The sequence below is a fragment of the Xiphophorus hellerii genome, chromosome 1 (assembly GCF_003331165.1).
Source record: "Xiphophorus hellerii strain 12219 chromosome 1, Xiphophorus_hellerii-4.1, whole genome shotgun sequence".
Taxonomy (NCBI): Eukaryota; Metazoa; Chordata; class Actinopteri; order Cyprinodontiformes; family Poeciliidae; genus Xiphophorus; species Xiphophorus hellerii.
The window spans coordinates 18,128,012-18,152,335 of NC_045672.1; the positions used below are offsets into that span (position 1 = coordinate 18,128,012).

At 36.8% G+C, this 24,324-nt stretch overlaps 1 protein-coding gene across 1 annotated transcript in view; it reads right to left on the reverse strand.

Moving 5' to 3' along the window:
- The window catches only part of LOC116727858 (ELKS/Rab6-interacting/CAST family member 1-like), a 163,397-nt gene that overhangs the window by 95,535 nt on the left and 43,538 nt on the right, over nt 1-24,324 (reverse strand). The window contains exons 9-13 of the mRNA XM_032575516.1: nt 15,788-15,925; nt 10,267-10,455; nt 4,804-4,845; nt 3,684-3,877; nt 3,360-3,365 (exon numbers count right to left, since the gene is read on the reverse strand). Coding sequence (XP_032431407.1) covers nt 3,360-3,365; nt 3,684-3,877; nt 4,804-4,845; nt 10,267-10,455; nt 15,788-15,925 — 569 coding nt within the window. The remainder of the gene's footprint in view (nt 1-3,359; nt 3,366-3,683; nt 3,878-4,803; nt 4,846-10,266; nt 10,456-15,787; nt 15,926-24,324) is intronic.

Below are 24,324 nucleotides of genomic sequence, written 5' to 3' on the forward strand. Positions count from 1 at the left end.
GTGTAGAACTGTAAAAAGGTTTATGTAAAAAAACTATTTAAAAAATCCCACAGGTAAAATATATATATCTACCAGCGACCAAAGAAAAAGGCATTTTATTCACATTTTAACTCATCCTTTGCTACCATGTGCAGTGCTATGTAAAATTATTTACATCCCTTGAACTATTTCATATTTTTTCATTTCATAGCCACAAACATTAGACTATTTATTGGGATTTATGTGACAGATCAACAGATAGCAATGAATAATTGTGCAGTAGAACATAAAGTATGCATTGATTTTTAACTTCTCTTTTTCACAAACAACAAAACCCTAAATAGCAAGATGTGTTGTTACAACTGGAAGTCTTTTGGAGAATGTCTCCATACAATGCATAAAGAGAAACTGTTGTTCATTCTTCTTTGCTCAAATAGCTCAAACTCAAACTTGAATAGGGAACATATGTGAACAGCAACTTTTACATCTAGCCACATATTGTCAATTAATTTTAGGAATGGACTTTCTAAAACATGAATACGCCTTGATCTAATCCAAACTACTTTAGCAGGGCCTCAATGTTTATGGTTGTGACCCAAATGAAAGGTGAACCTTTGATCCAGTCCAATAGTCTCTAACGGGTTTTCTTCCAGGATTGATTTATATTTTCTTACATTCAGATGGAGCTTCATGATGCTGCCACCAAAATGCTACATGGTGTGTTTAGAGTGGTTTGCAGTGTTGGTTTTGATCTAAACACTTTTATGTCTTTAGACTAATTTGAGTCATCTATCCAAGCAACCCTCTGTTTCTTGTTTCCCATGTTGGCTTGTGCCTTGTGGCATGCAAACAAGATTTCATTTGGTTTCCTTCAACAGCAGCTATCTTCTTTTACAAGTACGCACTATTTTGTGTTGGTCTACCATTGAAGTTTTGCTGTTGCAATTTGACTGCTTTTGCAAGGCATTCATCTGAAATCACTAAAAGCTGCTGATGGTTTGATGCATTCGTGCCTTTAGAAATCACCATTGTTTGAGAATAATTAAAACCTGATATGCTTCAGTTTACTGGAGCTGTGATTAAGATACCTTCTAATATGCCACCCTGTTAAATACACTCCTTCTTTTCTAATAAATTAGATTACACATAAATAAAATGACTTCCATTAAATCATTGATATGTGTAAGCTTTGAGACAGCTGTAGAATAGTCTTGCCTTTGTTAAAGTTTATTTATTACAATGACCTGCCCCTCTCCGCTTTGTTTTCAGATGGATGAGAAAGTGTCTTTGTGCTCATCTGTTATCCTCTCCTTCTGCTCAGATGGTGGTTAATAAGTCAGCTAACTTAGATCCAACAGAAACAAAGCGATTAAAAAGACATTCATCCTTTGCTCAGACACTCTACATATCGTATGCTCCGACACAGATGTCCATTCAGCACACACACACACTCCATCCATGCTGTCACATAACACATGTGCACGGCTACTCGTGTGCAAATATTTAATATTTTTATCTAAACGGAAAAGGAAAAAAGTATGCTGTTGCCAAGAGAACTGATATCTGTTATTGCAACGTTGGAAGTACATTTTTATTAATATGTGCAGCTGTGTTATATGATTATACTGGATCCTCTATTGATAACCTGTGGTAGGTTTGCCTTTGACCTCTGGCCTGTGTGTGCCGAACAGAGGGGAAGGGTTGAGCTGATAGGAGAGCCTAGTTGACACTAATGAGACAACAGCCCTAAAAAGACAGATGAGCTGAGGGGAAAAGAAACCCTTCCAACTATTTCTATGACTCCTGGCTGGCTTCAGATAGAGAGCATCAACATGTGTGGCTTGCAGCAATTGCATGCAAACAACACACACATCTGTGGACGAGGCATAATGAATGCGCACACACGAAAACATAATAGAGGCTCGATGCAGTAGATGTGCAGGAGCTACTGTATTCTTATGTTATTTGGTGCAGATCCATTCGAATGCTGTTCCAAAACAGGGAATGTGAATAATGGCTGATGAATGAGGGAGGAAACCAGGATGGATCAAGTATGTGCCGCCCATCCAGGCTGACTTCTCACTTTTCTCAAATGTAGTCACTGAGCGCTCACCTGTGGGGCCAGTAAGCGCTAACAAGAGAGAGGTAACCAGCCACAGATGTTGAAATGTTTCTGTAATTTTCAGTCAACTAACTCTACATGATGCATAATATTTTTTAAGCTTATTTTCACACATGATGTGTCTGGTCAATATTAATATAGCATTAATACTGTTTGCACATTTTAATTTTTTTCACATCGATGCCACAGAGTTTAATGATTGAAGTAGTGAATAATTTTGATTGTTACAATGAACCTGTACAAACTTAATATCAACTGAAAATGTTTGTCAAGATTCAAAAAATCAGTGTCAATGGATGATCCAATTGGAATGTTTTGTGAAGAAGACAGAGTAAAAATTTCCATCTCCATATCTGACCAATCTGGTAGAGACCTGCCCTAAACCTCTTCCAGGTGGTTCAACAAAATAGTTTATCAGGGGTCTTGAATTCAAATTCTTGCCACAATTTTCAGAGTTGTGTTTGAAACCATGCTTAATTTTTAATCTATTTTACAGTTTTGCATTACCTTGTGTTTCCGTACTGTGAGCGAAAGTGCAAGAAAGTTGAAAGTGTATGAAAGCTTTTGTATTCAACTTGCTTGTGTGTAGACGCACATGAATTGAATGTACACACAAAGCACACACACAGTGGTTTTGAACAGGCACTAAAGAGCTACTCATTCAGGTACATATACACACCATGCCAATCCATAAATCAAATGATAATTGAGTAGCACTCTGCCAGTAATAAACAGAGCAGTATAAACAGCCAGTGTCTGGGTTGGATACACCACCTCCCACTGGCATGCCGCTGGCGGTGTGCTGCTTGGTAAACTCACAAAACACACACCTCAAGAAACAAACACATCCCCCTAAATATGTTTACAAGAATGCAAAGATGGAAACAGAATCTTCTACCTGTTGAATTCACAGAAACTGGGGTGAAAGCATACAAATGCTATGTGTTAGTAGGAGAAAACACACATGAGAGAAGCCCTGATAACAATGAAATGTGAAGAATTTTTGCAAAAGTCAACAGAAAGTAAAACCATATCAGTGCTATAAATCAGAAAACATAAAGGTCCTGATGGTGTTGCTGGAATGAGGCCTGAGTCAGTTTCCCATGAATGGATTGTATGCCTACCAATAGGATAACAAAATTTGCACTTCGTGAGAAACTTAATGAATATCAACACGCATGAGAGGATTCCAAGAGCACACATGAACATGCAGACTGTATGAAAATGTGTTAGCCAGGAAACCTATGGATCTACTTACCCAGGTCTTCAGATGTATACAAAAAACAATAAGATATAAAATCAAATTATTAAACTGATAAACATAAATAGGTCAAGCATGTATTTCCAAACAAGGATTATGCAAGAGAAGAAATAGGAGTATTTGAAAGTGGTTTTAAGTGGAAGGAATATACAACCTGAACAGTTTATATCTGATGGATTAGTCCTTTATAAATAGAGCACTTTGTAATGATCTGGGATCTTTTAAAGATCCGGTCAGTAAGAAGAAGGCTGCTCTTTGATGACACCCAGATGGTGCATGTACTGAGATAGACGTGAATGTCAGTGACTTTTTGACCCTCACCTCTCAAGATCAGTAATTTTCTTCTCCTTGCATGATTTGTCCACTTCTGCATCCTTAAGCGCTCCCTTTAACCTCTCCACCTCAGCCTGGGACTTCCCAGACTCCTCTCTGTAGCGGGCCACTTCCTGCTCGAGAAGCCTCAGACGATCTGCGATGTCTGGACAGATTCTGACAGTTTCCTCTGGTTTTGGGGTCTTTAGGTTTGCACGTGTGCGAGTAAGTGTGGGGTGAGTGATGTGAACAGAAAAAAGACAGAGACATATTGTAAAAATATTTGGCTAAACATTTTATGCTGAAAGTACAGCTCGAGTACACTTGATTGACAGAGGTTTTGATAATGCAATGTACAATGCAGGTGACTAAAACTCTCTATTTACATCGTCATTTACTTTGAAACAAATGGGTCAATTAAAAGCAGAAATTCCCATTAAATTGCCATTTTTAATTGGAAACTGAAGCTGCAATATACAGTACAAGCCTCTGAGGTCATGAACTTGCATATAAATGGACTGTATAAAGGAATTTGGCATCATATAGGTTCCAAAAGATTTCATCTTGGAGCATCAGATGAAAAGGGAATAAACACAGTTGTGTTGGTCTGTCACATAAATTCACAGCAATATACAATAAAGTTTGGGGTTATAATGCGACAGAATGCAAAAATGCTTAAGGTGTTTAAATACTTTCTCCCGCTTCTATATTTTATGCTTAGACACACACTAATGAAAACTCTGTTATTTTCAACATACGTGTTTAATTCCAACTTTTAGCTGGACAAGCAATTTGCATCCCCATGTTTTACAAAAGTAAGCTACACTTGCATATTAAGTTTCTGATTCAGATAAATGCACAATAACCAGGATGGACACATGGATGGAGAAATGGATGCATATAAATAAACTGAGAACACCTGAATTCTTCATTAGTTTATATTATTTCTTTAATTATCAAAGACTTCCTTTTATCCTGAAAAATACTTAAAATTACAGCCATATCCAGGCTGTTCAGGAATCCTCTTATGTTGCTGTTAGAAAAACTATAAGGTCACATTGTGAAATATATGTGAGTTGCTGATGAATACAAGTGACCAAACACAACAGTCACAAAATAAAGAACATACCATGGGGTTGACTGCTGGAAAACCATCTACTTTGGGTTCAACCTAAAGGTTAATGAAGAAATACTGCATATTAAAAATAAGACTTTCTAAGGAACCACCATGCATTCTGGTCAATTTTGCATTGATTAAGCAGAATATTAAGTGTTGTCAGCTGTGGTATGAATACAGCAAAGACTGTGAGAATGTAAACTCATCTTTGTCAGAAGCCATCAGTACCCTCAGGTTTGAGCACCCCCCCTCTAATGCCTTCTTTCCTGTGGTTTCCTTCAATCATTTGCCTCCTTGGGGCAATTTTTCATGCAGAGTTGTGAGTTCAGTCATTATCATTCCAAAATTACTGACTCCCCATGATGTTTTGACTGTGATTTTACAAGAACACCACACATCACAGTGTTATTGATTTTTTTTTTTGGTTTGGATCCCTCTTTTGCTTCAACCACACTAAATCGATTCTTCTCCGAGAAAAATATCCCAGAGGCACTTTCTAACCTAGAATTATCCTCCTCTCAACTTCTCCCTTTTCCTCTAAAACTCTACCTCTCTCTGTCAACTGTTTGTGAAAATTTTTAAACTTGTTGAGACAGCTGAGGCCACTAATTTAAACAAAATCAAGTTAATGTGCACAAACACTTCTACACTCAAAGTCACATTTCACTAACTTCAGAGGACATAATTAAGTTGAAGTCATTTCATCTCCAGCAGCCCTGAGAAACGTATTTAAAACAATCTTTTAAATAAATTAAATTAACTTTAACTTAAATTAAAATAACTTTCATTTGCTGAGCTACCTTTTAAAAAGTCCTAATCTACTTCTTTTTGATGACACAAAATTAATGCTAGGCATCAACAGTTGTGTTCTTGCCAAACAAACGTACATTTCTATTTTGTTTTTGTTTATCATTAGTAAACTGGAGCTTTCAATTACTAAAAACAAGACATTTACCAACTGGTAGCTCAGCAACTGATGAATTAGCCTGGCCATTGCTTTCTTGTGCAATTCCACTCTAACCCTAAAATCTCACTTACAGAACGGTCTGGGCTTTCTCCCCTTTGCTTGGATTCTCTCAAGGAGATTTTGTACCAGGTCAATCAGCCCAATTTTCTGCAACATCATCTGTTTTACCAATAGCAGTGGAGGAAATGAGCAAAGCCATTCAGTCCATGTTGGCCACTCTTCCAAATATTGAACTAAGGTTAACAGCCTCCTCGTTTGGCTCGGCACTTTTCTCTTTGGGTAGAGGAAGGTTGTTTAAAGCTCAGCCAATTTCTGGTAAGCTTCATAGCGTTGAACTTACACATTACATATGTCACGGGCAAACATACGCGGTTAGCAATTGGGTAAAATTTAAAACATCAACAGAGTCCACGCCTCCAGGAAGCAATAATTTCTCAATAGCCAAGATTCAAAGTGCAGTACAACTGGTTCTTACCAGGATACTGTTAAACAGTTGTTGCTCAAATTGGCACAAAACATTTATTATTGCTATAAATTCATCATTCTTATATTAATGCCACAGCTCTCTCTTCTCAAAGTCAGACAGTAGAAAAGAATAATTTAATGAAAAAAGTACCTCAGCTGCAATATTGTTTGGGTAACAAAATGCTGAATCTACATTGTTTAAGTGTCTTTATATAAAGTCATACTATATAATGTATGTCTTTATATAGTATAAAGACAGTATAAAGACCAAAGTACAACACTTTGTACTTGGTCTTGGTAACAATGGCTGTATTTCAGAAAATGAGCATCATACCAACAGTAGAATATGGTGGAGGTAGTATAATTGTCTGGGTCTGTTTTACTGCTTCAGTACCTAAAATACTTGATGTGAAAAATGGAACCTTGAATCCTGCTGTCTACAAAATATCCGGAATGTGTCCGGTCATCTGTTCATAACCTTAAGCTGAAGCTAACCTGGGTTCTGCAGTAAAAGAATGATCCAAAATACACCAGCAAGTCCATCTCTGAACAGTTGAAGAAAAAAAAGACTTTGCAGTGGCCTTGTCAAAATCTTGACCTGAATTCCATTGAGATACTTTGGCATGACCTCAAGAAGATAATATGTGTTCAAAAGTTTGCAAACTGCAAAAAAAGTGTTCTTAAAAAAATATTTTTTTTATTCTAAAAAATACATTGCCTATGTATAATTGCCAAGCAGGGCTCCATAGCCTGGATATGAATGTCTTTCTTTAAAATATAAATAAAAAGTATCTAAAAAAAGAAGAGAAAATTAACACAACCTCAATGTTGAGGTTATTGAGGAGCAATAAACTATTTAGGAGGGGAGTTTGGGGGCAGTTTATGCTAACTGTCCCTAAAATGGTCAACTCCTTCTTTGAGTTGTTTTTTCTTTCAATTCAAAAGGCTCATGTTTAGTTCCAGACATCCTTTGGTAAACTCAACAAATACTGTTTTATGGAAAGAGGAAGAGGATGTAGCATAGTCAACAAAGCTCTGAGGTACAGATTAAAAGCACAGTAAACAGCTCATCTGAGTGCATAGTAAAAACATCTGCAGGTACCGTGAGTATGAGCCATAAAGGGCGGTTCTCCGCTGGCAAGTCTCACACTAACTAGTTAATCTGTTAATCTGGTTTGGTTCATTTTTATTTGTAGCCCACTTTGTTCAAACATATAATTTCAAGCTCTGCCCCCAAATTAAGATCAGAGCTTTGTGGTGTCCACAACAAAATCCTGACTACAGTATGTTGTTACTCAAGCAGCTTTATAGCCAGTTTGGCATGGTTTGTGTCATTGTCCATTTTGAAGACCAATACTTCTACATCTTCTGGTGGCCTATGTCTTATGATTTTGCTTCAATGCTTCCTCATGATGTTTTTGTCTCATACGTCATCTATTTTGTGAAGTGCACCAATGTCTCATGCTACAAAAATACCCATAACTTAATGCTGTCATCCAGGTATTTCAGTTAGGTTTATGACCTCTGTTCATTAGATCATAATGACTGTCATTATGACCTAATGTCAATTCTAGTTTCTGCAGAGCACATTGGCATGAAATCCCCGTGCTACTTATGCTTAAGTAATTATTCAATATTTTGTACCCTAACTAATAAGGTTCCTTCAGCCATGCATTACTTCATTGTCTATACCCACAACAGCCCCCTTATGTCAAATAAGAAAGCATTTGAGTATTTGAGGTGTCAGAAGCTTACAAAGCCGAGCCATTATTATCTAGGATTTCCCAAATTAATAAAACACATAGTAAGAATAAAAATGTTCTCTGAAAAGGATATTACTCATTGTTTTGGTATTAAGCAACTAAAAAACATTTTGGAAAGTCTTACTGATCCAATACTGGATAGGTTTAATCTAATTAAAAATAAGAGGGTGAGAAAAAAGGCTATGTCTTATTTTTCTCACATTTATTGTAAGCATGAGTTTTTCTAACTAACAATAAGCAGCTTATAAAAACAACTCCCACACCGAGATGTTATGTCACATTGAAGATAAAAATTGTATGGTGTTTCATAAAGGTAAAAAGACAAAGAAAAATATCTGCAAACTGCACTCTCTTACTGATTAAACATTATCTGACAGTATAATAATCATGAAATCTCATATATATATACATAATCTGATCTTGAAGGAAAATATACACATTGCTTAACTTGAATTATAAACAAACATGTAAACTTTTCTTCTGTGTTCCACTTCTGCCATGAAGCAGCAAGACTGGCTGCAACAAATCAGAATGGTATTTTAGTAAGCACCAACAGGGAAAGTCCCAATTTATTCTTTATTCTATTCTATTCTATTCTATTCTAACCAATGAACACTAAGAACAGCACAGTTGGATGACATACCAATTCAAATGGTGCATGTGGAGAGGTCATATTAACACCAAATGAAAATCAAAGTGTATCAGGAAGTGTTGCATTTTGTTTGATCTCTTGATTTATTCAATAAGTGTCACAATTGCATGTACCAGATGTTGGACAGGATGTTGAATTTTATCCTCTGTATTTAATCTATCTCTAAACATCCTGTTTAAGCTGAATTAACTTTGCATGTTCACAACTATACCGAGAGATTCCCACGGCTGTGTGCAACGTGTGGCATTTATTACGGCTTTAAATTAGTGACTTAGCAACATCTGACTCTATCTTGCCTGGCATTATGAATGGGAAGGCCAAAATTTGGACTGAAAGCCAGTTGTTTTGTGATCAATAGAGTAGCAGAGCTTCTCCCAGGTCACTGCACAACAACAAGATCAAAACACTTGAAAAGATAAACACAAATACCTGCATACACACCCACACACACACACACACGCACGCCCCCACACGCAGACAGCTGTTTTTTGTGCTGACATGTATGCACAAGCAGAGAAAAAAAACCCTTGCCACACAAACATTAAAAAAAATATGCAGACATCATTTGCTTTTTGGAAGCTCTGCAAGTTTACATAACAGGTCTGACTGCTGCAGAGCCTACATAATAGTCAAATAATGGCAGAACTTCTGTCAGAATGTGTATCTGTTCGGTACAGAGTAGATGAGCAGCTGCCACTTTTATGTGGTGCCTCATCAACATCCAGCAAGGTATCATTTCACAACAACAAGATGTGTGTACCATTTTTATGGGTATAAAAAAAAAAGAAATAAAACATTCTCGTAAATTCTGCCAGCTCCAGACTCTGTCTAGGCTTGTAAGCTTAGGAGGAAAAAAAAGGATAAAAAACATGGCTTTAAAACAGGGAAACAGAGATTCTTTATGCCTATAAATCAGACGCTTTTAATTTATTCCTTCATTTGAGGAGACATAGTACTAGCAGACTTTTTTTCTAGAGAACTACCAACAGCCTTGTGGATGCTCACAGGGAGGTAAGACGATGCAATTAGTAATACTGTAGATGAAAGCTGTGTAAATACTGAGCTGTGTGTTTGTAGACCACACAGAATAAGGGATAAAGCAAGTAACATTAACCAGCCGTGGTTAACATACACACATGGACAGGTCCTTATCATTAACATAGAGAGATTTCAAAAAGTTAATTTACTTCATTAGTGCAATTAAAAAAGGGACACACTCATTGTAGAAATTTATATCATACATTGGCATATCTAAAGAGTTTTTTTGTTAATTTTGATAATGCTTTGTAGTTAGTCAAAACCCAATATCTGTTTTTTGCTACTTATAGAATATTTACCGTCCCACAGTCTTAATGCGACACTCAGGAAGAGCGCAGAAAAATTCATGATCGGACTGCGGGGAAGCAAGTGGGTTGTCCCATCAGACCGCTCTATTACCATCTTGGCAGACCTTTCTAACTCACAAGTAAAAAGAACCACAATGTTTTGTGTATGTTGAAATTATAGATGAGTATTCTCTTTAGTTTGAATAACAGAAATAAATGAGTTTTTTTTTTTATTACAATCATATTTTATCAACATATCTCATAGTTTCAGAAGACAGCACATTAGAATCATTGTGCACTGACCTCCCCATCAGGCCTCTGGTTCTGGATTAAGATGGAGTTGGTGACCTGGCTCTGAGACAGCTTTGGGGGTTGCAGAGCAGCCAATTTTTCCTTCAGTTCCTGGTTCTCTCTCCTCATCTGATCCATCTCTTCAAGCCTCACCCTGTCTTCTCGTTCCTTCTGGTCTCGGAGGTTCTCAATCACTCGCTCCTACAGTGGTAAGAAAAAGTTAATATTCTCAGAAAATCTCTTCAAGTGACTAGTTGCATCAAAGTATCAATCTAAGGTGAGAACATAGATGCTATTTTTTGCAACCAGTATTCATCTAGTGTTCTTCTCACTATGATGATTATTCTAGTGAGAACAATCAATCATTAGACAATCAATCATCCTCACTAGAGGGACAGCAGTAAACTCTTCATATCAAGGCCAATGAGAATCTAACAATGCCAATCATAAATAATACAATCATAAATAGCAGCAGCCATATGAGGTGATCAGAGCCAAGTAGAACAGCAGGACAAGACAGTGTTTTATTGTAAAAGACCTGGACAGTGCTGCAGATAACACCAAACAACTTCACACTGTCTACTGATGAAAAGCAACGTCTGTTCTGTAATCATAATCAGCTGCAGGACTGTAAGCAGGTGCCTAAGTATGCCAAGTGTGTATAAAGTGTGTGTTAAGGTGTGTGTTTATTTGTGGGCTTGGGTAATTACTAGAGTGTTTTTTTAGGTCTAAATCTGGGCAATGAAGCTAACCATGAGGCACCATTGCATGATTGGTAGCTTTGAATCTTAGTAATTGGACAAATATATCCTAACAAGCCCTGGCATGTTGCAGCAATGGAGTCTGGGTAGTAATGGAGACCACTTGACTTAGAAGTCCTGGGTGTTTTACCCACTGTATTATATATCTCTGAATAATTGAGGGGTTAGTAAACGAGGGCAGTGTGTGTTAATATAACATGCCTCAGCGAGGTGCCTTACTGTGGACTCTATATAAGAACAAGAGAAATCACAAACATCACAGACAGACAAGAACAAAACACACACGAACTACAGTAACGAGTAAGGCTAGCTATAAACACAATGCCCCAGCCCGTTAATTAGAACCACAGAGCTGTGGCCGGCGACTGGCTCCAAGACCAGGTTTGTGACAGAGTTTGTGATTAGCAACACACACACTCGCCCTTGTAAACACATTACACACACCCTGCGCTGACCACAAACTCTGAAGAGCTTTCCAAAGTTCTCGTCGTCACAGCTGAATTGTACGTAGGCTGCATGTGAAGTGGTTTCTGGGTAAGCAGATGGGCCGATGCAGAGAAGGGATTTACTGTTTATTGCACCATTATGCTATTCATTTCAAAGTCCATGTGCAACACAAACAAATTTTAGGTGATAAAAAAATCACTTTAAGTGGAAACACATTTGTCATCGGTTTTTCTATCCTTTCTGGACATAAACAAACACATTCTGGGTTACTGTATTTTAATAGCTATATTTCTGTTGATTAAGCACAGACTCTTGACTTATTTGATCCAAAATGTAAAATAGCATGATTTAATAAAACTCCACATACGAACACAATCAACCACAATTATTTTTATTAACAATTTATAATTTGAGGGAGAGCTTTTGTTGTTGTTTGTTTCCCACTGCAGCTAGGTTACGTAGCATAAGCATATTGTAAAGTACAGTGCTTTGCAAAATAGGGCTTGTTCATATTTAGCCACAACGTTCACTGTATTTTATTGAATTTTTATAAAACAAACTAACACAAAGCTTGTAACTATGGAAGGAAAGAGATGCATAACTTTTAACATTAAAACAGGAAGGATACACACTACATTTTTATAACCATGTTTCCTTTTTCTTTCACTTTACAATTAAGTGGTACTTTGTATTGGTCTACCACACAAAGATTTGTAGTAAAATGCAAGGAAGGTTGTTGCAATGTGGCAAAATGGGAACATTTATAAGGGTAATAAAAGCTCTGCAACACACTGTAAATAACACTAAGGCTTAGGCTTTATTTAAATATAAAATCACATGTGTTATTTGTATCCATGGGCCTACATCTGGGGGGGGAGGCTGGACCTAGAAGTCTAGAAGTGTCCCCCCCAAAGAAATCATGAAGGAAACTTTTGAATTTAAACAATATCAATATAAAAAGGCAAAAATAAACAAAGAATGAAATAAATCCACCTTTCATCTAAGAAAAAAATAAGGATGAATTTTTAGGTCTCCCCGTCGTTATTAGAACAATGGTTCAGTCCAAAGTGTCAGAGGAGCTAGCTGTTAGCTGTGGTTCTGCAGCACAAACAAAATACCCTCCAGTAAGTAAATAATCAAAGCAAAAGACATATAACACATTTTATTTACTTTCACTGCTCAATAGGAAGAAACACATTAACAATAAAAATCAGACGCCAGTTTGTTAATTTCAGCACTTTGGCTGTATCAAGATAAACTGCCTTGTTATGCTTGAAATCAAAACTAGCAAAACTGGCTACATTGATTTGATAGACTTAGCTTTTTTTTGTTAAAGGTAGCAAATATCTCAATTATATTTAGCCCTTTAACTCTTACGTTAATAAGAAGAGTTTCAAACAGGAGGTGCTGAGCGTGATTACAAGCCGACAGCTTGGTGGAAGCCGAGAGCAGAGGGGCTGACAGGAAAAAAGTATGCCTTTATTTCTTACTATCTTCAACATAGAGCCTTTAAAACCACACATTAAAATCTGAATATTTTTCAATAAAATCCCTGGTGCTTTGAACATTAAGTTGAAGTTATGATACTTCCCAGATATTCACCTACCAGGTTCTCAACCATCCAGGACATGGGAAAACCAGAAAAGGTTTAAAAATAAAGCAACTTAACAAGTTATAATTTAAATAACACATAACTTGTAAGAGAGCCATTACAATAAATCTATTTATGGGGAACTTTATTAAGTGGAGTCACTCATTAAAACTTGTTTTTATTTAGAGTCTATATTGATTCTATATTGCATTGTGTTTCTGTGTTTGTAATGATGTAAAGCACTTTGAAATGTCTTGCTGCTGAAATGTGCTATACAAATAAAATTTGATTGATTGATTGATTGATCTTAATTTTTGTTAAGGTGTAACAGAGATTAGATCAGTGACACTGAACCAAACTCATCTAAACAACATTTAGATTTTAGTTTGTTTTAATTTTAGTTTCTATGGGTCTCAACAGTTTGTATACTGAGAAAAACACACGTTTGTTGTAACATTACCACTTACTAGTCGTTTTTGGTCCTGCAGCTTGAACACATTAAAAACATTTTAAACCACGTTACAATTCACTGTAACTTTTCTGATCCCCCCCCCCAAAATTACGCTTAAGAAATGTCCTTGTTTATTGTCCCCCCCAATAATGAGATGGGATTTACTCCCGTGTTTGTATCCAAATAATAAATCAGTACACTGTTAGAATAGTTTTAGTCTGTTGTGGGAAGATATTTTGGAATATTTCTATTCATTAATGTACATATGGACAAAGTACATAAGAGAATAAATTGCTGACGACACTACCAAAAAATACACAGAAAAGGTATGAATTAGTAAGCAAGCATAATGGTTGGGTTTTCACATCTGTCTCTTTGCAGGTCTTCCTGGGAAAAATACCAGGAACCATCTTTTAGCCTGGGGTCCAAATGTGGAAATGGAAACCATTTATAGCTTGAAGTACAAAACCAATCCTTTGTAGATGCTAGTATGAAAAATGTGCAACACAGCTAAGAAGAATGGAGTCATTATGACATCAAGCCAGTCAGTTCAAGGCAAAGTTTAATTATTTCAAGACTGGGATATGACATCTGCTAGATCATAGTCAGAACAGAGTAACATCAAATCCATCCCATGTTCAGCTGCAACTCGAATATTAATAGGAGGTACTCTGTAATCATTATTACAAATCTAAAAATGAATTCATCAAGTTGTGATGACAAGAAAGAAAATATTAAGGACAATTATTTGCTCAAGTTGCTTTACAGTGTGTCTGCTTTGGGATAGTGTAAAATCAAATGGGTTTCACTTGGTAAAAACAGACTCCCTCCTGTTGAGGTAAGGCTTTATGAAGACCAGCTGCTCACCCAAATTGCCAGCAAACAAATACAGGAATGTTTACAAGAGACAGTCAGCTTCCCTATTCATTCTTTCATCCATCATGTGGTGTAGTTTGTTTGCTTCATCTTAAATCCTGTGGCATTTATTCTGCACAAAGAATTTTAATTCAATACAATCTATTATGCAAACAGACACATATAACTGTGTGCTTGTTATACTATTTTATGAGCATAACTGCAAGTTTGGCTGACCAGAACAAAACATCTTGTACGGGAAACCTTGCGTTAAAATATATTATCACAACTTCCTCATCTTTGCACTGTAACATCGATACCAGGCCCGGCGGCATGGGCGGGCATTGGGGGGCACTGCCCGCCCACAGAGTCAGCCGTGCCCCCCCCTGGACTAGAAGCTGTTTGTAATTTTTACCTTAAAGTGGCCAACTCTGTTAATCCTATATCGATTTGATACAGCAGGGGCTTCCGCACTTCCCATATCTGTGCCTTCTGTCATTTTTTTTCAGCAGCTAAAACTGTTTAATCCGTTGTTAACATGTCGTAACCTGCTTTTCTGAGCCGCCTTTAAACGCAACATGAGTGGAAACACATCTCGCTGGGTTTACTCCTGTGCGGCAGCGAAGGAGACCTGTTGCTGCTGTGCAGAGCTAGTCAGGTGTGTGTTATAATCATGGCAACAAACCAGCTAAACGCAAAGAACTTTGCACAATTTTCACCCCCAAACTAATAGATTGAGTTGAGTAATGCTGTTGGATGCAGGTAATGTTAGCTAAAAGATGACTAGCTAATACCAACATATCACGTTAAGCTTGTTAAGTACAGGCTACTGTTGTCTATGTTCAAAAGTGGGTAGTACTTGTTACATTCACTTGAGTAACTTTTTTTGGAAAAAGGTACTTATAAAAGTAGTTTTACTGCACTGTACCTTTTCTATTACTTGAGTAATGCCAATGCCCCCTCTGTCAAACTCGTCTGGAGCCGGGACTGACCGGTACACAAGTTATAGAAATGGGCCTTGCAGCTTTCACATACCATACAGTATGATACACATGTACTGTGTGTGAAACAATCATACTGCAAACTAAATATTGCACATTGACATAGTCATATCACTATGTCTACAATGAAAAATATTCAGTTAATTTAGCATGCGAGATGCTTAAATCGAACAGCTTGACACACCTTCCGGTGGGATCTTGCACAAGGACACAAAGACAGAGGCGGACAGAGCTGGAATCGTACCTGAACTCCTATCATCATCGCCAACATCGTCCCAAAAGGAAATTATTATTCCACAAAACGTCACTTCAACAAACCTAAGCTATCCCAAACTTTCTAAAACCCAAGTGTGACTTTACAATTATACAACAAAAGAAATACATTAATACAGTAGTGCCCCAGCCATTCACCCTGTTTTCCTCATACCTTTTCTGATAAAGCTTCTTCCAGAGTGGCCAGAGCTGTGTCTGTGTTACTGGAGTCAGTCTGAAGCCCCTGAACCCTTTCTCTCAATCCAACCAGCTGTTTGTCCTTATCTTTTAACTGCTCCAACAAGTTCTCAATCTGGAGAGAGAAGGACAATGATAGAGGAACAAAGGAAAAGATATGTTAATATAAAAAATAGCAACAGTCACTGAGATTAAATGACTCATGAGAAAGTACTTTTATGACAAACCAAGCAACAAAACATATGGCACCACAAGAAGAATGACAACCATCCCAGTGAAAAGATGAATTCCCACTGTAATTTTCTTCATTATGGAATGATACGTTGAAGAAAAACTGAGTATGCTTATGTTCTCACAATGTTTAACAAAAAAGTCCTTCCAAACTTCAGAAATCTACATACAACTCTAATACAAAGAAATGCATAGAATTTTTTTTATTATTAATTGGACATCAATAGATATCTTAATATATGTGTTTTGCCATCTTTTTTCAACCACATTGTCAAATTATTTAAATGGTAGCAGTATCATCACTTATCTTTTCAACATAATTTTGTTTGGAGTTTTGTTTCTTATGCCTGACTCGCACTCACAATGTGACTTTAAGAATAAACTTTCCAGTATTAGTTTTGGTATCAGTTTTCTTGGGTTTTCGTTAAAAGTTAAATATGTCCTGTTCACTCCCAGTGCTGTCTGTCTCTACATCTTCATTTCTGTGGCTAACCCCATGTTGCTAAAGCGGTGATGGTGTAATAGCCAGTTGTGCCATTTGAGTCTTTATCTGATGCACATCTGGTAAACAAAATGCAAACATACACATGCACAGCCACACGCCCGCACACACAAACAGGAGCACATGGAAAGCTCTAAGCTATATGAAACAAAATGCTAACAGATGCAAGTGGAGTAGGAGACAGGGCCATGCAATGAGGCTGGCGAGGTCTACAAATTTCTTTCAAAGGGACGAGACATCTGCTGATAGGTCATGGTGATAAGAAGACTTACTTGTTGCCAGTCATTGTTTCAATGAAAACACATTGATTTGAATTTTGAAATGTTATATTTTCTAAATGAACACAAACAAAAAAATAAAGTTTTCTTGAGATTTGTACACCAACACAAAGCTGTATCCAGCCAAGTTTCCTTCAGACAAAAAAGGACCATGAACTCACCACCAAAACTCTAAGATCAGGATCTAATTTTAAAAAATGCCATGTGAATGGAAATGTGATATTTAGCTATTTAATATTAAATAACTTTAATTCAACTCCATCAAGAGAAGTGAATTTTACCGCAATAGTGGAAAAAATGGCCTATCAGGAGGATGCATTCCAGTCATGGGTATATAGACAGATAATGTCCAAATTTTCACAGCGATTTTGCAAATAAATCCAATTACACCAGAGACCTTCATGTTCTCTACTCCCTGAAGGGTCCACATGAAGATTTAGAGGAGCCATCTTGATTTTGGAAATTAGAGAAAGCAGTAGGAGGGGTGGGAAAAGCTGCCAGCACCCCTTGGCAGATCTTGATATGTTAATGACAATCATTAAACAACCAAGTTAAAGGCTCTGGTAGGCTGGTGCACAACTGATAGCTACATAAAAGCCTTTAGGGAATGATGGGAAAGCTTCACACTACCACAATCCGATAAAATTCCCAGTAATTTGCAATTACCGGGGGCATTTTAGATGGGACGCCATGGTGGACATTGTGAGAAAGAAAGGATTTCCTTTGAGATTCTTTCATGTTTTCATTCTTTAGTAGAGTGGTAGCTCTTCTGACTTTACTGGATTAACCGTGCATACACTGAACTTTAATGTCAGAAGCATTGGTCAAGAATGAAAAAAAAAAAAGAGACTTGCTCTCTCACATGCTCCATGAGCATTAAAACAAACAAAATGTTTTTCTCTGGCCTCTGGTTGTGATAGTCCAGAAGTTGACAGAGCTTGTTTTTTGTAATGTATACACATGCACTCATGCACACCATTTCTCTATCTTCTTGTGGGTAGCAGAGGCCAATTTTAGATCAAATTGAGCATTTTGCTCTTGGTCTTTAGATAAATGATTACATTCTTCACCAGCATTTAGCTTGCTTTGGCCTGGTGAACAAAATAATAACCCCTCAATAAAATATTTAGCTTCGTCACTTGGCACTCAGTGAAATTGTGCAGAAAAGCATTAAATGTGGCTTAAAGCTCACGCCTCTGCATGAAAAAGAGCCATGTGAATCAAAGGATGTGGGAAACAGGGATGGAATTCTGTTACAATTCAAGAAACCTAGCTGAGATTAAATTCATTTAGTTGACAGGCAAGAAGCAGGGTAGCTTTGTGATTACTTTTTCTTACTTTTATTAAAACACCAGTCATTCATTTTATCTCTCAGTACATGAAGCTTCCTTGGACTGGATTTATGTGTTTTTCCCCTCTCTTTTTTCTTTTTTGTGTGTGCATTTAAAGGACTTTATCACCAAGCAGTGTACCATATGTCAACCAAACCCACCTCCCTCTGGAGCAGACCACCTACGATAAGCAGTTTTAGACGAGGAACTGTAGTGTGGATTGTCTGTCTCATGAATGTGTAACCCACAGAGGAAACATGATGTGAGTCTCAGTCATCCCCCACACAAGCACACTGCTCCCTCGGGCTTTACACACTCAGTGTTTTGACTCTGATAACTTCATCAAACACGCAGATAAAACAGGACCAGGTTCTTCTTAAAGCGCAAGTGATGATGTTCAGTTGCCTTCAACTGGCCTTGAAATTGCACTTGGCATGGATTATATACAAGTAAAGTACAACTAATACATTTCCGTAATTTCTTTGAGTTCACAGAACAGATGTTGACTCTTATTTTTGTAACTCATCTGTTGGAAGGAGCAGAACACCATTGAATGCTGTTGAATGCGACTCTTCTTCAACAGCAACTGTGAGATTACGCACTGATGTAGGGACAGATGGTGTAGTTCACAGTTTCCTCTCTAAAATGTCTCAAGTTGAACGATATGTGCAAAGCAGTCAGGTAACTCCATACCAAACTAGCCCTTTTATTATGGACCTTGCTTCGTGTTTTAGTATGCAGGTATGTTGTAACTAAAGTAACTATCTTAAAACGTTTTCCACATAGTGAAGAGCAGAAATATTATCAAAATGTTTTTATGCTGTATGGAACAGCATAAAAAGTTTCTTCCATTGGATCTATGGGCAGAACCCTACTTTGTGAAAAAATTATCAGTAATCCCCTGTTGATATGAAGATTTGGGAGGGCATAAGTGATTTTGTCTTTTTGTTACTTTAGAACATTGTACATTTTGTAGTTTCATATCAAACTTTTTCAGTACAAAATGGTGCTGTCTACAGTAGGAGATTGTTAACCATCCATATGTCAGTTTGTACCCAGCAGGGGCAGAGTCGCTTCTGTCATGGTGTCTGTGGTTAGGACCCTAATGCAGCAGTCGTCAGACTGAGTTGCAAAATTTAATTAAAAAAATGAAAATCAGAACTTACAAAAATGCAGGAAGCCAGAATCAAACAAAAAGTAATCCAAAACAAGGCCAGACAGGAAACACAGGGAAGTTGAGGAGAAGTATGGGAAATCGGTGAGGAGTGACAGAGTGAGCAACGTAAAACCTGGGCAGGTGAATGTGGAGCAAAAGACCTGAGCAAAAGACCCACTCACACCTGACTACAGGTGTGAGTGGGGGATAAGAAGACAGACTGAGAGAAGATGGCACAGGGCGCGATGAAGAGTATACAGGGGAACAGGAAATAAGTCAGTACAGAATAACGTCACTACAGAAACGTAATAAAAACAGTGACAAAAACTAACTATAAGAAATAAACTTAACAATAAAAACACTAAGAACTGAAATTTAAGACAGAAACAAGACAGATCTAACCAAAATAAGAAAGTGACACAAAACAATAACGAAACTAGAATGAAATCAAACTGCTAATACAGCTCAACAACCTGGGATACCAACAAGTACCTAATATGAAAACCAACATATGGAAAATAATATTCCCCTGATTCCTAGCGAGCTGGAGAATTGATTACTTCCTGTATGACGACAGCAGTGGTAGTAACGCCATTTGTTTTGATACTTAATCAAATTTAGTGAGCTGTATTTCACTAATTTACAGTTTGGAATAATTTAATCTTTTTTGTCGGTTACGATGATCACACACTCTAGCTTCCTTCCATGGTCAAAAAAATAATAAATAAAATATGACTCTCAGTTTAGAGTATTCAGTTGACCTGTCTTTATTTCTGAGTGTATGCATGCGTGGCTGTTTCTCTCTGTGATCCCCCAATGACCACTTTTAGATACACACCCTGCACGGTTAAGAGGGTATAGAAAAAAAAATTAACCTGTGATTTACCAAATTAGTTTATTTCTGTTATGAATAAAATATTTTTCATTGGTTATTAACACACAAATCAAATTAACAAAAAAGACCTTAGCTCTTTGGATGTGATGTTTTCACTTGTAAACTTAAGCTCACAGAAGAGCAAAATCCTCATGTCATTGTGGGCTACAACTGACCACAGGACAGGAAATATTGGCTCCTGAAAATGGGAAGGAATTCTACTCAGAGCAGTTCTGTAATAATTTTAGGTTTCAGAAATAACAATAAATGTAGTTACCTCCCTTTGTTAATGGTAATAATTTATTTGTGCAGAACATCCAGGTCTTTAAAGTTCAGACTAATTTCTAAAGCTGGAACAGAGAAGTACAACTTACAAATAGTCAGATCCTCAACTAATCTGGTCTATGCAATTTAAAACACATAACTTCCAGATCAACACCAAATTAAATTGTGTTTGTAACAATACAAATACACTAGCGCAGATGGAAAGGTTAATAAACATACTGCTATACATAATTAGTCTTTCTGGTCATCCCTCCAACTTTGAAAAAGAAAAACAAAAGACTTGTTTGACGCTATAGTGCAACCTCCAGTATTTCATATGCTGTTTAAGATATAAATGTTGATATTCCCATGTGATTTAAACCAGTAGTTGCTCAGCATCAGGCTATGTAGAAATGTTTAAGCTGGAACTTGTCAGCAAAATTCATGTAATGTTTCCCTGATTAAGGAATAAGATGGATACAATTAAAATTGGATAATTTTTATAAATGTTCAGTTGTATAATTTATGAAAATAACTACCTATCAAGAGAAATAAAATTATATATGATAGTTAAATACACATTCAAAAAAAGGTTAGTTGGTTGTATGAAATGGAAAGTCAAAGTGTGGGTTCGAATGTTGGTAGAAACTACAAAGGGCAGAATGGGAGCTGATCTGGGAATATGCCTGGTAAGAGTGGACTAACTCTTCTCTAATTCTATGTTTTGTCTTCTCTGTTGTGGCCATTTCTCTACTTTGTATTTGTGAGACCTGGTCATTTGGTGGTTTAGTTCATGATGCTAATGTTTGCTGTTCATAATGCTAACTGAACTCAATAAATGTACTTATGAATATGCCAAGTCCTTGCTTGCATTTGGGGTACAAAGGTCATGTGGAGTAAATGACTCCATTTACTGTCTGGCATAAATGTGATATTTATCAAGATATTTTAAATGATAAAGTAAAAGAGATAATAATTTACACGTGCAAAGTGACTTGTTTTTACTAAGAAGGAGCTTTGAGATAAATGGTATCACATGGTATTGTCACCAATGTGACAAAACAGAGAAATTTAGTATTTATGTTTCAACAATAAATATTAAACGTCTCAAATAACATCTGAAACACATGGGTATAAAGTTAACAGTTCCCAGTAAAACATTTGAATACTTTCTTCAATGGATTACAACTCCATTAGGAGTCTTTACTCCGTTTGTGGTCTCTACATAACTATCATGATTAGCACATGCCGAGTTATAATACGAGTTCGGGAGATATCAGTCCCTGTGTCTTGCAAAAAACCCCCCAAAAAAACAGAAGTGTAGTCTAAAACCGGGCTGTTCCCTGAGCAGAACCACAAACTCGGTCGACCCTTCTGTCTGCCATCCAAACAAAAAAGCAGAACTCTGCTGCTGCCAAGCGAATCATTTTCGGTAAAACAAAAAGGAGGCCAGTATGGAGAATGACCGCAATAAGTATACAATATTTTGTCTTTTTAAAACTCTTTTGGACCAATAAAAACCTCAAACAATAATTGGTCATAGTTGCAGGAAAGTAACTTGCTTGTCATCACCTCTAAAAATATGTTAGGGACAGCAGTAAAATCCATAGATGCTGGCGCTGACCTTTATGTTAGCGGGCACTTGAATACACAGAGGGACAATAACCGCAAACTCAACAATATGCAGTAATTCAGTATGTATTCCCCAGGAGAAATCTAGGTCATAGTCAGTAAAAACTGATTGAAAAGCCACATATTGACAATAATGCTCTGCTGCTTGAAATAAAACGTTTGTTTAAAGGCCAGCACAGACATGCGCATGTTGTTTCCATCACTTGTGATCAAAGAGACTTGATTCATAAAAATCTCAGACATTGTTTTGTCCTAAAGGGTAGGAACGAAAATGATTGTAAATGCAAGAAAGCTGGGGTTCCACTTAATTTGGCCTGTGTCTTTCAGCCAACGTATCTCCACCTGAGAAAGCGAACTTGAACTAAACCATAGCACTATTATACAGTGTAAGAGGGTGCCTCCATGTGGCAGTTAGTTGCCATTGGCTTTGATAATGTCTGTTTTAATTTAGATTTAATTATTTTGAATTTATATAGTGATTTATGTGTATTTGAAGGGATATGATCTGCTTTCAGTCATGTCAAACAATCAGAATTGCATATCAAGTTTATATTCTTTTTCTTGTGTAGGTTTTTACATTAAAACTCGCTGCACACTAAATCTGACTCAGAACATCAGCTAAACCTAATAAACTCCTCACTGCAAGAATAGAGAGAACAAATCAAAAGTATGCACCATAATGATCAAACAGTGGACTTAACTACAGATTAAAAAAAATATCGACATATTTCTTGGGAACTGATTTTGTAAGGTCACATAAGTTGTTGTTTACAATTGTGTTTACATTATATGTAGCAAACAAAATTGTAATAAAATATTTGCCTGAATCCAGACAACGTGTTACCTTTTCCAACAGAAAAGTCAATTTGTGAAAATGAAAAGAAAGCAAGACTCACAGCTCTAAACATTTTTATGTCTCTTCCTCACCGATCCAACATGTACTATTCCACAAAATTTAAAGATGCCACTTGTTGATTAGCAGCACATGCGCTCTCCTTTGTATCCAAGCACACACACAGATAAAAATGCACAAAAGTAGACAGGACTACAACAAACACAAAATGATAAAGGCAAGATGTCATTTATCGTAAAGGTACTGCTGTTTCTGACAGTAAAAACAATTAGTTTGTATTTGTTCAACAGCATAAGCTATTTTAAACCTGAATTGCAAAGCCTTCATTGGTTTAGAAAAATAGTGATGATGTCAAACAATACATAAGAAATTGGAACAGAATTGCCAGATACAGTATGTCACTTTATTGTGAGACATTTTACAATTGAAAACAATGAACTGAAATACAAAATGAAGGTCATACAAACTTAGTTAATATTAAAGAACATTTGAAATGCATTTGGTTTTATTGTAACTAATGTAATTTCCGCAGCAGGGACTCAGTAACCCTCCACGAGAGTGCTGCTATTATTAGCAGAGTGTTTGAGTGTAAAAGTTTCTTGATCATCATTGACAGTCTTTTCAGAAAAATTATATGCCAACAATAAGTATTATCCTGTCACCTACATAGCATAACTTCTTTTAGAGAAATTTTACTTTGTTAAAGTCTTACTATAGTCACGTTTTTCTTTGTTTTAAACAAGTATTTAAAGAAAACACTAAAATCTGACTACATTATTTGAAGGTGGTCCATAATGAAACATATGGATAATAAAATACACTTGTGGCTAGTTATATTTAGATTAAAACTATGGAAGTCCAAGAAAAACTCATATATACACGAAACCTTCATACTCTGTACCAATTCAAACACAAAAGCATGTTTGCAGTCTAATTCTGAAAGTTTATTGTAATTTATGGCGTTTCTGTACATACATTGTTGAAAAGCCACATATTTTAATCAGTCTGCGTGTGATTATTATCACAAGTGTCAGGCTGCGAGCAGCACATAGCTCTGACACGTTTGACAGGTAGACAGCTTCCCTTCTCCCCACACACATTCCTGCCTCCAGAAGGCAATTTCAACAGAAACACTCCACTGCATTCATACATATCAATTGACTATGAATGCACACATGTGCACACATATAGGATCATGCAGACAAGAATCAAATTTTCACAGTCGTTTCTCCTGGCAGAGCAAGACAAACAGATTTAGAGAAAGAGCTGTTAAAAAAAAAAGATACAATGCACTTGTGCAACCTCGGTCGTATGCGTGAGGAAGTGTGTGTCCACGTTCGTCCAAGAAGTTGATCAACGTCCATGCTCTTTAGGCTCATGACTATATCTCTGA